The 14727-nt window shown below is 39.0% G+C and overlaps 1 protein-coding gene across 3 annotated transcripts in view; it reads left to right on the forward strand.

Annotated features, from left to right (window-relative positions):
- Positions 1-14727, forward strand: part of cnksr1 (connector enhancer of kinase suppressor of Ras 1) — a 29032-nt gene that overhangs the window by 5047 nt on the left and 9258 nt on the right. For all 3 annotated transcript variants that reach the window (XM_087832926.1, XM_087832925.1, XM_087832924.1), the window contains exons 5-9: positions 7058-7099; positions 7242-7361; positions 9233-9292; positions 13923-13991; positions 14230-14355. In XM_087832926.1, coding sequence (XP_087689052.1) covers positions 7058-7099; positions 7242-7361; positions 9233-9292; positions 13923-13991; positions 14230-14355 — 417 coding nt within the window. The remainder of the gene's footprint in view (positions 1-7057; positions 7100-7241; positions 7362-9232; positions 9293-13922; positions 13992-14229; positions 14356-14727) is intronic.

Consider the following 14727-nt stretch of genomic DNA (forward strand, 5'->3'; position numbering starts at 1 on the left):
TTTTTTTCTTTTTTTTCTTTGCTTGAATGCTTAAAATACCTACACTAAAATATAAAAGCAAGTGTATTTTCTGCTGGTGTAGTTAAAAATCAATCTCTGGGGTCCAGAAAACAGGACATTACCCTAATGGGCTTCAGTGAGCAGCAGGCAAGGATGGAAGCATGGATTTAAGATTGATTTTAGTTGTTGACTCTGAAAGGATTTTTTTGATCCTATGAGGTGAATCAGCGTTGTCCCCATTTGTTTTCTTTCATTGTCCGGTTGATTACCATTTGTTATCGACGAGCTTTTGTTTGTTCCTGTTTTTAAATTTTGAATATAATCAGGTGTTTTAAAGCTAGTTATTTTATATAAAACTGCTCAGAGCTGCTGAGAGTATTCTGTGAAGTAAGGTCAGAGGCATGTGAGGAAATTATTAGCGGGCTTATGTGTTAACCAGAAAACAGGATGACTAATGTTTCAGGTTCCTCTTCCTAAACATCAGCCACATCTACTGTATAAATGCTGGATATCAACGGTTTTGATAGAAAACTCTTGGCAGGTCAATTGTAAGGTCAGTTTTGAGCAGCGTGTGTGCACATAGCATCACTAAAAGCATCCATACAAACTAGCATTTCCAAAGATTTTGCTTCAGGCTCGGCTGGTATCACACACCCCACCCCGTGGCATTTACTGTCCTGTCAGGAGGCCACCCTTTAGCATGACGTCTTTTCTAAAGAAGGGCTTTTAAAGAAGCCAAACCACATCCTTCGCATAAAAAAAAGGAGTCTTATTTCCTGTGTGCTTGTGTATATTTAAGTGTGTGCGTGTTTCTTTTCTCTCACCCCGAGGGTGCTCGGGGTCAGTAGTCAGCTGGTGTCGTTGAAGATGCCGCACTAAAGTTGTCAGGTCTGATTTTCACAGTAGCACAGGCTCAGTTTGCTTTGAAGCAGCCAAGCAGCAAGCAAAGAGAGAGGGACAGAGAAGGGAAATTCATTATAAAAAGGTACGTGAGTATAACTGGAATTCCATTTCTTCTGGAAAAACAACAGTCAGACTTTTAATAGTGCCTTTCACATGAGAACATCAAGGTGAAGGTGTTACTCAAGAGGTTTTAATGTTTAACCCTTGAAGGACTATGCACAGGGTGGCTGGAGCCTATCGAGCTGTCAAAGGACGAGAGGCAGTGTACACCCTTTTGTTTTTATCTATTTAATTCTTTTTATTTTTTATTCTTGTGTTTTAAAGCAGGCAGATAATAATATAAAACGAATTGTAGAACACAACTACTTCATCTTTAAAATTAGCATTGGGATCTTATTGCTCACTGGAATTAGACTCAGGATGAATTGGCAAGAGGATGAAAAAGTTATCATGCATGAGAGCTGTCAAACTATAGCTTGTGTTATTTTTAGGGTTAAAAAACAAGAGCAGAAGAGAAATCCCAAAAAGACCAGAATTGGAAAAAGGTTTGGAAAAAAAAACAAAAACAAGGAAAAGAGCAACAGGAGTAGAAGAGATCTAACATAGTTATGTCTTCCAGTCTTTTTATAGCAAGTCTGTGAGTTGGTGGTTAACACAGGGGTAGTCCAAGTATGTAAACATGCACGCTGAGGCAGCAGAGGTCTGTCTCAAGAGATCTTGTGTAGACTTTTGATGTAAAGCTTGGTAGATTTTAAGGATCTGTAATAGGTTGCACACAGCCTCCAATCAACAGTCCATGTTTGGGCATACTGTACATTCCTGTCATCTCATTTGTCGTTTGTGTGTTGGTTTTAGCCTCCTGTTGTGTGTGTGCCCATGCATGGCTGTGCCCATTCTTGTTTTTCTGAATGTTACACCCACATAAAAGCGTGTCATTGTTTCCTAGACAACTATGGAGCAAACAGCTTTAAGGCACAGGATGTTGTTCCAAAGTTAGCTCAGCACCTGATCGGGCCACACACACCATGATCCACAAGACAAGACAGCTCAGCACTATTCCTAGTCATTTCTATTTATTTATTTATATAGCACTTTTAATTACAATAGTGGTGTTGATCAAAGTGCTGTACAAACATACAAATTACACAATAAAATAACACACAATAAAATAGCAATATCAATTAACATCAATGCCAAATAGCCAGGTAGGATGAGGGTAGGAGCCTGTCTAATGTGGAGAGGCAAATCATTCCACAATTTAGGCGCCACGACCGCAAATGCATGATCATCTCTAAGAACCAGCCTCGACCTTGATGTGGCCAAAAGCAAAAGATCACCCGATCTAAGAGCTCTAGGGGGCATATAAGGCTGCAGTAGGTCTGACAGATACCCTGGGCCTGTCCATTCAGTGCTATATAAGTCACAAATAAGATTTTATAATTGATTGTAAAACATACAGGGAGCCAGTGAAGTGAGGCAAGCACCGGGGAGATATGTTCATTTCTCTTTGTTCGTGTCAAAAGACAAGCAGCGGCATTCTGGACCATGCTGGAGCCTTGCAAGTGTTTCTCTTTAGCTGAAGATAGATCTGAGTGTCGTCAGCATATGAGTGAAAACTAATATTATATTTCTTGAAAATAAGACCCAGAGGCAACATATAGATAGAGAATAGAATTGGCCCCAGTACAGAACCCTGGGGAACACCATAAGTACAGGAGGCTGTGGAAGAGGTAAAATCTCAAATCTTCACTGAGAAAGTCCTATCAGAGAGGTATGACCTGAACCACTCTGGAGTGCCTTTGATGTCACATTGCTCCAACCGAGAGATCAGGAGTCAACAGTATCAAATGCAGCGGTCAAATCCAAAAGCAAAAGCACAGCTGAGTTGCCTGAGTCTTTTAAAAGTGCAGTTTCAGTGCTATGAAAAACTTTAAAACCAGACTGAAACCTCTCGAGAACATTGTGACCATATAGAAAAGATTGCAGCTGAACAAATACAATCTTTTCCAAAATTTTTGACAGAAAGGGGAGCTTTGAAATAGGCCTGAAGTTTGCAAGAACAGAGGAATCGAGATTAGGTTTTTTTAAGCACTGGCTGCACAACAGCATGTTTAAATCAGGCTGGCACAACACTAAGCGCAGTATTGCAGCAGAACAGTGCGGCGGCATACAAACTACTGTTCTCGTTCATTAAAGGTGAGATGAAGAAAGATTTGTGTCTCTTTTTTTTTAAAGTTTGCTGCTCTTCCTAACTGGGATTGTCTACCATTTATTGATGTCTACACTGTGGCTAATCTGTAACTATTATAGTTGGAGTAATGTTAAAGGTCGGGCTTGAGAATCTGGCTGCAGAATAAACTTGTTGTTGCTCAAAACCTAGTGAGTGCCATTGCTGTGTTTTGTTGGCAAAGTTACAGTTTATAGGCCTGCATCAATTTCATTGTTTCAGTTTTGTGGGCATCTTGTTCTGCTTTTGTTGATGGCGATCTAAAATTGATTCAACTCGAGAGTGACAGTACAACATGCTGTTGAGAACTAAATATGTTTCCCACCCCTTACATCTTATCTCATTTCCTCTCCTCTGCTTCTTTCTTTGTCAGGTCTTTACCACAGACAAGCTCTCATATTCTTTTTATAGATGTGTAATAATTATTTGTAATTTCAATGCTCACTTTACTTATGTTAGAAAGGGGTGATTCATTGTTTCTATACGCATGAACACACCCATGCATACAGTTTTGGTGCCTGTTGATTCTTAGTGTGATACCAGCAGTGAGAAATGTTAGTTTGTGGTCTTTGTTTTCCCACCACGCCCAGCTGAGTTTCACGCCACAACTGTACCTGTCGCCCACCTGAGATGTGTGTCATTTCCTATTCTGGCAGAGCTAGAAAAAAATGCAGAACAGACTGCATTGCTAAAGGGAAATAACCTGTGGCGTGACCTTAAATACAACAGAAAGTAGAGGCGTGGGTTTGGCTTTATTTTTACCATATTTCTATAAAGCTATGGTGAGATTTTTTACAGGAAAGAACCTAATGCAGAACAGATAATGTGTGTAAAAGGTGGCACCAAATTAGAACCGCAGTTACTTTTGCTATTTACAGCACTGATTTGTACAAAATAAGTTCTTGTCCTGAGGTTTACACCAAATTTAAGGATGTCATACTAGAGATGGATGTAGCCACAGTTCAATCATCTACTGGTCTGCAGCATGTTGAAGCATCAATTGGGTTACAGGTTACTAGCTAAGCCAGCCCACTTGATTTGAAATGTACATTCATTAATCCTATGAGTACACTGCACAGACATAGGTATCTGGTTGATATCTGCTAATTATATCAATAAAACAACAATGATTTACTAATACCAAAACCATATAATATCAATACTAATACCATAATTTGGTTGTATATGTACAATGAAAATAAAGAGCTATTCTATTCTATTCTATTCTAAAAATTCACTCATAGAAACAAAAAAGCATGTGAAGACTTGTCTGTTAGTACGATCAACTACACAGCAAGCCACTACCAACATAGTCAAGACCCTCAGGGTCCCAAATATGTTAAGTTAAATGCCTTTATATTTTGCTTCCCAGGAGCAGACTTTCTTGCATTTCTTGAGCAACAGTTCTCTCGGATTTTCAGAGGATTTGTCTTTGTTTTGTGTTGTTTTGTTGGACAACATGGACATAAACGTCATTCAAGAATAAAATGACACCTAACTTTGGGGACATTCTTTCATATGATGCTTTTAAGTTCAGCAGTAGATAAAACTTTAAGTTTAGGTCTATGTGCAGAGCATCCCATTTTAAAAGATGCAAACAAAATGCTGTTTTCCCCAAATCCATCTGAAACTTCTGGACATGAAAAAGCTGTTTGGAGGAGCGTAGCTGGTAACTATTGGAGCTTAGAGAGATAACGTGAACAATCTCCAGCCAACCACATCATAACTAATGCAGTGGTGTGTCCTTGTGTTTGTAATAAGGATGTGTTTTGGTAAATATTACATATTCTGTGAGCATACCTACGAAACTGAAAGCATCAGTGTGAAGGGAGCGATCAGGCCGTATCTGAAAAACTCAGCTGTTTTTGTTTGTTTGAAGCCAATTGTTAATAATGATGCTATACAGATTATTGTGAAATGTCCCTGCAGAAAGTATCAAGCCTTCTAGCAGGGCTGTAGATGCCTCTTGCGATTATCTTAATTTTCTTGTGGTATTGAGGGACATGTAAAACTTCTGCAAATGGCTTAAATTAGCGCTGCATCTATTTTTTTCCTAATGTTTCGATCATGCCTTTATATGGTAATTATAATGCTTTGGTTCGCATCTTACTTACACATGATGCAGCTTTTGTGCTTTAGGACAAGGCGCTCATTGATGTTCTGCTTTATGCATCTTTTCTTTGGTTTATGTTGAGATTTAAGCCTGAGCAACTAACAAACTTATTACACATTTAGCACCCTAACTCACAAGCAATGTGCCATGACAAGACTCTGTTGCCGTAGTAGGGATCAAAATAAAGATCTGAATATCTTAATCTTTATAGGTTTGTTTTGGTGTATATAACAGTTTGCAGCCACTCTCATGCAGTCATCCCCACGGGGAATAGCAGCATACAAAGAACACAAGCACAAGCGGACCAGTTGAACTGGCCAGTAATCACGTCGTACCTCTCCCTGCAGCCTTGTGTCACAGCCTTTAATTAGCCCTGAAATCCAGCCATGTTCACTGTTGATCCCTTGCTACATTTCACAGGGATTAGTTTCCCCTTGCAATCCTTTATGTAACCCATTACATCGCTGGTCATTGCAAATTAGCTTAGGGCAGTAATAGTGTGTGGCATTAGTCGATTCAGTGAATATTATATGGTGTGCAAACATATGCCCTATTCACCTTTAACCCCTCATCATCCTCCATCGTTCAAAGCCTCTGCTTGTTTCTTTAGCTCCCGGGACTACTCAGCTACCTCGCAGGAAAGCTCATAGGAAGGCGTTATTAACACCCTCATCCCAGAAACCAGAGATTAGCCAACATACATCTATCGCACGAATTCTAGTAACTGTGATACTGACTGTGTGTATGTCTGTGCGTGCATGTGTGCGTGTTTAGATGATCCATTTGTAACATTAGCATTATAATGTTTGCAATGTTTCATGTACAGTAAACGACAGCATTTGTCTTAAAAGATGGGTTCATCTTGCGTGACAGTTATGAGCAACAAATCAGTGTGTTACCCACTCTGGGTAGAAATGTATTAGGAGAGTGTGTACCGTTTAGTACAGTATGTGAACTCCTGGGTAATAACGCCAAGAAATCTGAAAAATGAAACAGCGCAAACAAGGCCAAGGCCACTTTGATATTTGTCAGAGATTTTCAATTTTCTCCTCACAAAAAGTATCTGCTGACGCAAACCAAATAAAAGGCTGGAGTTGAGGAATATCTCTTTTTATAAGTCTGCCATTTGCAAATTTTATAATATAATTTTAAAAAAATCCTGTGCACCCACGAGTACTGGACCTTTTAAATTGTTAAAGTTTCAGTTATATTGAAAGAACTCATTTCGTTTAGCATAGGAAAGGGGAACTGAATATCAGCATGGGCACAGGGCAGCTGTGGCTCATGTGGTTTAGTGGGTTGTCCACCAATCGCAGCCCCAAGTATGGCTGAATAGGTGAATGAGAAACACATCATAAAGACTGCTGTGGTAAAAATATGCCATTTAAGTGCACAGTGTGGGGCCTTTTGGGCCTGTTTGCCATCATGGTATCAAGGCCAAGGATAAAATTACAGGAAAAAAATTAGATAAAGCTTAAAACTGGATGACACAACAGAATAGGTGGACTCTAAAAGAATATTGTGCAGATCTGATCCAAAGATAACTGACGCGTCTGTATGTGAAGAGCAACCATTCATTCATTGTAGAAAGCCAGAAAAAACACGCTAAAGATCTCCAGTGATGCTTCTGTGTCCTCTAAAAACCCGAGGCCTTTCACTTCCTGACTCATGCTGTGAAGAGGAAATGGGACATGGGTTTTTAGTCAAACTGTCCCATTTCCACAAATCAATAACATTAGCATGTCGTACATAGGCTACAGGGTGTCATTTGGTCAGCCTTCTGCTCATGTCATTTTTTTTAATTCATCCAACAGAACAGCACTGGCTACGAAAAAGAAAAGGACATCATCTCTGTCGTAAGTTTCTCACTTATTTCTGCGTTCGTCCGTTTCATTGTGCCTTGGAGTAATTTCACCTGTTTTGCTGTCCTTTGTTTTACTATGAAGTAAATGAGATATTCTGAATGGCACGCTACACATCGTGTGTTTCTTTCCTCAGTGCCGTCACTTGGTGGCGGTTTGTGACGAGATCCTAAACTGCTGCCCCGAAGCTCTCCTCAATCACACCGCTCAGCTAGAGAGTGTTGAACTGATACCCGTGGCACCCGGTGATCAGCTGGTAAAGACATCTTTTGCTTTATAACTTTAGAATTTTTGCCTTCATTGAATTTAGGACTCCTGAGAGGACGTATTGTTTCTAATGGCACACAAAGGAAAACATCTGTGTACATGTTTAAAAAGGAGTCAGGTAACTTTAGATTTAGTGCATTAAATCCTGTTATTTATACTCATTCTTGAATTTAAACCTCACTCGCTAAAGTTTTTCCTCTGGTCCACTTTCCTAATCATCCATGTCTCCTACTTTTCAAACCTCATCTCTCCGTTTCTTCACTTCACTTTTTTGTCCTACTTTCTTCTCGCGGTTTTATTTTCAGTATTCATTTCCTGTCTTCATCATTGCCCGGTGGTTTCCATCATCATCACCACCTCTTCCATCTAACTCAAGGTTCTCCTTGTACCTGTTTCCATTAGATTCACGAGAACCCTTATCTCAGTTGTGTACTTTTTGTGCCGCTTCTTCTCTTTTCTCCTCCAAGTCAGTACATCAAGTAGTAAAATTACAGCTCTCATCTTTGTTTGTGATTTACGTAATCTTGTGTCCCTTTAGTTTCATTTTAATCCATACAGAGAAATGTGTTAAACCAATTTCCTTCCCTTTTGTGATTTGTGCTTAACAGCGAGCGTCAAAAACTGATTGTCCTCGGCGGAGGGAAATTGATTGGAGCACGTCAGCAATAGTGCTTTCTGCCTGTCGACAGATTAAAGAGTAACGAGAACTAAAAAGAGAAACCAAGGGAAGTGAGGGACAGGAAGAATGATGATTTATGCACTTTCAGTGTAGCCAGTATGACGTATACCCGCTCAAGTCATGACGTGCACACGAGTCCAAAGCACACAAAAAAATAAATTCTCAAATTCACATTTCTGTCAGTCACAAAGGAGATAAGGTGAGAGCGAGTCATGAGTTATGAAGTGAAGATAAAGGAAGATGCGCAAAAGCATTTCAGGTGGGGATTGTTTGCAGTACATGACTAAGAGAAAGTGACTCAGTCTGGCTCCTAGTGTTCATTATAGGTAGATTTATATTTTTTGGACTTTAGAAAGAAAAAAAGCATATTATTAAAATGGACTATTTATTTATAAGCACTGAAAACATTTATTAAACAATGAAGCTGTTTGCAGCTTTCATTGATCATAAAGGCAGGTAATTACTGCTGCGTTTTGCAATTCTCTCTTTCATTATACTTTAGTCATCGCTCATTTACTGAAAACTACAGTGCGTTTAATTATTAAATGTATCTATAAATGTAATAATTTGATTTATTGGTGGTTGTGACTCAGGAGGTCGTCTACTAATCAGAAGGTTGGTGGTTTGATTCCTTGCTCTTCCAGCCTGCAAGATATCGAACCAAGAATTTTCCCATATGCATCCATGTGAGTGTGAGGGTTAGGTTCAAAGTGCACAGGCTTTAAAAAAAAAGCACTTTTATGAATGTGAACGTGAATATGTGAATGAGGTTTGCAGTAATAAAGCTCAAACTGAGTAGAAGAGGACTATGTGAGCACCAATGTGCCTTTTAATTATTAAATCACTTTTGAGCTTTTTAGTCAAAGATGGATCAACTCCATTCATGTTTCCACAGTTTCTGTCGTGATAAGTATTTATTATGTGATCAGGGCTTTTCTCTCCATACGCCCGTTATATTAAAATGATCAGTCAGAGCAGGATGACAGGTAGAGGCTGACACCAATATCTTTATGTACATAATCTGATAATGACAGCTAGAAGACGCAGTAAATTTATCTGTCCATTACGGTGAATCATTCTGATTCAGCCATGTGCAAAATTGACATTCTGTGTGGCAAAGTTCATAAATTTATCACTCGGGAAAGTACGTAACATTTTTCCTTTTTTTTGCTTTCTTTCAGGGCATCGAGATAACATCCACCAACTCCAGCAACCACTACGTGACTGGAACTGCCGCTGAGGTCAGACTCTTGCCTTTATTTTTCTTTCCTCATTGTTGACTCAGCCATCAAACCACACACTGTTAACCATCGCTGCTTCACAAGTGCTCGTAAGCAAGCTACTTATCGTGAACTTCAAACCAACCTGTCAACAGTTTGTCTCTTTACAAGAGCCCCGTGCAGATTCTTTACAATGCCTCTATATTTCTTAACCAGCTCTGTTAACATGTACTCATGTATATGTGTACTCACTGATTGGCTAGAAGTGCAGGAAAATATAGCAGATGGGACTTATTGCTTTAAAAGGATCGTTACGATAGCGTCGTGTTATGCTGAGCTCTGCCAGATATTTTTGCAGGAGCTGACACTTTCATAATCATTTATACTTCTTCTATCAGAAGGTTTTGTTCTGCTTAGGACAGAATAGCACAATTCTGTCTGAGTTTCTTATCTAGAAGGAACTGGAAGTATATTTCCAATTGTGAAAAGCAAAAATAAAACACGAGCATCATCTGATTTCTTGTTTTTGATTCTTCTAAAAAATAAACTTTTATCTGATTTCATAAAACTACACCATCCTCTTTTTCCTTTTTAAAGTCACATGCAGAATCTGCTAAATCGGGCTCATCTGCACAGTTAAAGTATAAAATTAAGATTTTCATCGATTTCTTGTGGAAACATTAGTTCTCCACCAGGCAGAAATCCCCTTGGAAGTACTTTGTGTGAGATATTATTTTTAGCTGCTGGCTTATCTTTCCTTGCTTCGCTGTCGCCGAAACTGACACCAATATCAGTCCTCGTGGTGCAAATACTGGCATACTGTTTATTTTTAAATCTCTACAAGGCTGCTTGTTCCAACCATAAGTAAGAGTGGATGTAAACAAGTTTATAACACATTGTGACTCACAGGATTTTCCTATGTGTGTCAGATGTATTTGTCATCTCCCATTTATTCAGTTAAACACCGGCTGTAGCTGAGCGGGAAACTGGAGGCAACAACAGGGAGATCTGGTACATGTGGTGCATTACATTACAAAAGTGGACTTCATTAGCTTTACTTTGTAACCATTTGGCTTTTGATGTGGATAAAAGCTTCTCTGAGAAAAATGAAATCATCTAATGGATGCGCCGCAGATGAACAAATTTCTGAGAAAGCCAAAGATCCCTTGTATCGGGGCTTATAAAATGTATGAGGGAGTGTTTATGAGTGAAAATAAGAAGAGCTTATGAAAGGATGAGGAGGAGAGGTCTCCTGTGGGGCAGAAAGATGAAGATGTTATTTTTCCATGATGTCAACCTCAAAAGCTCCCCTGCTACTTGTAACATTGCTGTGGCTGACAGTTAATAAGAGATATGGCCACTGTCCACAAATACAGATAAACAGCATGAATGTGGGAAGGATCCATGCACTGCCTTGCACAGACAGGGCCTTGGCTTATAATCACAATATCGACCTTCACAATATCAGCAGTCTGTCTGATGTCGAATTTAGTGTCAAATTTGCTATATTATGAATGCAGTCACATACAATATTTATAGTTTTATTCAGTCATAGAGAGCAATGCTTGATTTTTGCACAGATATGATGCTGTATGCATTTAAGTTATTGGATTGTCCATATATTGAGATTTCTGTCTAGTTGTTTCACCCTTAAACATTATTTTATGGAAATTTGTTGAAATATTCCTCACAAACTGATAACATCATATTGAATTAAATGTACCAGGATAGGAAACCATAAACACAACTTCTGTCTGGTTACTTGAACACATATTACAGGATAAACATAGATCATCACTTTACAGTACTTTATAGATTCCTTCAAAGGAGCCAGACTAATTAAGTGGTTTTGATCAATGGTTCTCCTGGTTTTCTGAAGGTCTTTCAACGTTACAGTAAACCATAATACACAAGAGTTGGACTGAACATCAGTATCAACGGTTTTATGGAGTGATAAATGCAAGTTAGAAATGTATGGAGAAGGAGATAAGGTGAACAGGTCAACTGTGATTGTGTATCACAGCTATAATGGTTTTGTATTTTCTAATTAGTTTTTATTATTCCACTTTGACTTAGTTTCCAGAGTTGCATTGCTTGTTTCAGTTCAGTTTTTATTGCTTGAAAATGTTTAGTTTTTGTTGAGTTTTTATTAATTTCGATGTTCGTTTTAGCCTTTTATTGCATGGAGGCACATATGCAGGAAGCACAGTTTAGTCTGAGTTAGTACAGATATTCTAATAAAAACTAAATCTTTTGAAAGAAGTTAACTCTCAATAGTCCCAATAAACAGGTCCGTCAAAGCTTCATCAGTGATTTTTTTTACAAGATAAACAAGTACTAAAAGTAAAGATAGCACCTTTTTATTATTATTTTATTTTAATTTTTTTAAGTTCACAAAATAATTGGTGAAAAGTTAACTAAAACATGCAAACATCTAAAGATGAGCTTTGAATGTCCTTCAAGAAGACTGCTTAAAGAAATTACAAGAGTTCAGTTTGTGTTGAAGAATTGTAAAACTTAAGACTTTTGCATTATAATATGTATATATATATGTATGTAAATATATATATATATATATATATATATATATATATATATATATATATATATATATATACATACAGTGGGGCAAAAAAGTATTTAGTCAGCCACCGATTGTACAAGTTCCCCCACTTAAAATGATGACAGAGGTCAGTAATTTGCACCAGAGGTACACTTCAACTGTGAGAGACAGAATGTGAAAAAAAAATCCATGAATTCACATGGTAGGATTTGTAAAGAATTTATTCGTAAATCACGGTGGAAAATAAGTATTTGGTCAATAACAAAAATACAACTCAATACTTTGTAACATAACCTTTGTTGGCAATAACAGAGGTCAAACGTTTACTATAGGTCTTTACCAGGTTTGCACACACAGTAGCTGGTATTTTGGCCCATTCCTCCATGCAGATCTTCTCAAGAGCAGTGATGTTTTGGGGCTGTTGCCGAGCAACACGGACTTTCAACTCCCGCCACAGATTTTCTATGGGGTTGAGGTCTGGAGACTGGCTAGGCCACTCCAGGACTTTCAAATGCTTCTTCCGGAGCCACTCCTTTGTTGCCCGGGCGGTGTGTTTTGGATCATTGTCATGTTGGAAGACCCAGCCCCGTTTCATCTTCAAAGTTCTCACTGATGGAAGGAGGTTTTGGCTCAAAATCTCACGATACTTGGCCCCATTCATTCTGTCCTTAACACGGATCAGTCGTCCTGTCCCCTTGGCAGAAAAACAGCCCCATAGCATGATGTTTCCACCCCCATGCTTCACAGTAGGTATGGTGTTCTTGGGATGCAACTCAGTATTCTTCTTCCTCCAAACACGACGAGTTGAGTTTATACCAAAAAGTTCTACTTTGGTTTCATCTGACCACATGACATTCTCCCAATCCTCTGCTGTATCATCCATGTGCTCTCTGGCAAACTTCAGACGGGCCTGGACATGCACTGGCTTCAGCAGCGGAACACGTCTGGCACTGCGGGATTTGATTCCTTGCCGTTGTAGTGTGTTACTGATGGTGACCTTTGTTACTTTGGTCCCAGCTCTCTGCAGGTCATTCACCAGGTCCCCCCGTGTGGTTCTGGGATCTTTGCTCACCGTTCTCATGATCATTTTGACCCCACGGGATGAGATCTTGCGTTGAGCCCCAGATCGAGGGAGATTATCAGTGGTCTTGTATGTCTTCCATTTTCTGATGATTGCTCCCACAGTTGATTTTTTCACACCAAGCTGCTTGCCTATTGTAGATTCACTCTTCCCAGTCTGGTGCAGGTCTACAATTCTTTTCCTGGTGTCCTTCGAAAGCTCTTTGGTCTTGGCCATGGCGGAGTTTGGAGTCTGACTGGTTGAGGCTGTGGACAGGTGTCTTTTATACAGATGATGAGGTCAAACAGGTGCCATTCATACAGGTAACGAGTGGGGGACAGAAAAGCTTCTTACAGAAGACGTTACAGGTCTGTGAGAGCCAGGGATTTTCCTTGTTTGAGGTGACCAAATACTTATTTTCCACCCTGATTTACGAATAAATTCTTTACAAATCCTACCATGTGAATTCATGGATTTTTTTTTCACATTCTGTCTCCCACAGTTGAAGTGTACCTCTGGTGCAAATTACTGACCTCTGTCATCATTTTAAGTGGGGGAACTTGCACAATCGGTGGCTGACTAAATACTTTTTTGCCCCACTGTATATATATGTGTGTGTGTATGTGTGTGTGTGTGTGTGTGTGTGTGTGTGTGTGTGTGTGTGTATAAATTAGATGGGTTCAGCATTTATCAGTTTATTTCTTCATTTTTATATGTGTTTTTTAAAGTTATTATGTTATATGTGCTGTACATGTATATATAAGTATACATATATAAGTGGGAGGGGGATAGGGGAATATGTAATAAAAGTACAAGTATTAATAGAAATGCACAGTGTGTTGCTGCACCAAGGCTGAATAAAATCACACAACAAGAAAACATAATAAAACAAACTACTTTAAGTGCCAATTACAAATTTATGCCGCTGTCTGTGAAAAACAAATCATGTAATTGCTGAAATCTATATCTGGTTTGTTTAAACCCAAATATAGATGTGTTGATTGTGTTGATTTTCTCTGTTTCTGCAGCCCTCTACTGATGCCTACGTGAAGGTCTTGGCTGGAGATGAAGTGATCCAAGTCAATGATCAAATAGTGGTGAGTGATACCGTACATACAGCACTTAAGGGCCTAATGCTCTGCACTATATATATATATATATATATATATATATATATATATATATATATATATAAATATATATATGTGTGTGTGTGTGTGTGTGTGTGTGTGTGTGTGTGGTCCTGTTAGTCTGAGACTGTTCTCCTCCTGCAAAGTCTGAGTGTCTTATACAATAACCTTCACGGTGAAATAACCATCGGTGTTGCTGCCTCAGGTGGGCTGGAGCAGAGTTAACCTTGTGAAGAAGCTGCGTGAGAATCCCAGTGGGGTGACTCTCGTCTTGAAGAAGATCCCTGGATCAGTGCGACGCAACAACTCAGTTCCGCTCATCTCGACACAGGTCCGGGCTCATTAAAATCCTCCTCCACTCACTTCTTCACTCCACAAACTGCACAAACTTTCTTCAAAATAGTCAGTGAATTTAAAAAAAAGCCCCAATGTATTTACCTTTTTATATATTATACAATTCTTGTACTTTCCACATAATTTGGAAAACAGACTTCACAGGAAAATTATGCTAAGGCCTGTGAATAACACTTCAAAATCTATAACAATGGCGTCTCAAGCTACTTTCACACTCACACAGTGGCCCTGAACGTCTCTAGACATCTGCAGGAGCTGTATGTGAGAACACAAATGTCCAGCTCAGTTGGATCTAATATTTTTAATGGTCTTTACCCTGAAAGCTCTCTGGTACAAAGTCTGTGTGAGG

The sequence above is a fragment of the Neolamprologus brichardi genome, chromosome 19 (assembly GCF_056152115.1).
Source record: "Neolamprologus brichardi isolate AB-2024 chromosome 19, ASM5615211v1, whole genome shotgun sequence".
In the NCBI taxonomy this organism is placed as follows: Eukaryota; Metazoa; Chordata; class Actinopteri; order Cichliformes; family Cichlidae; genus Neolamprologus; species Neolamprologus brichardi.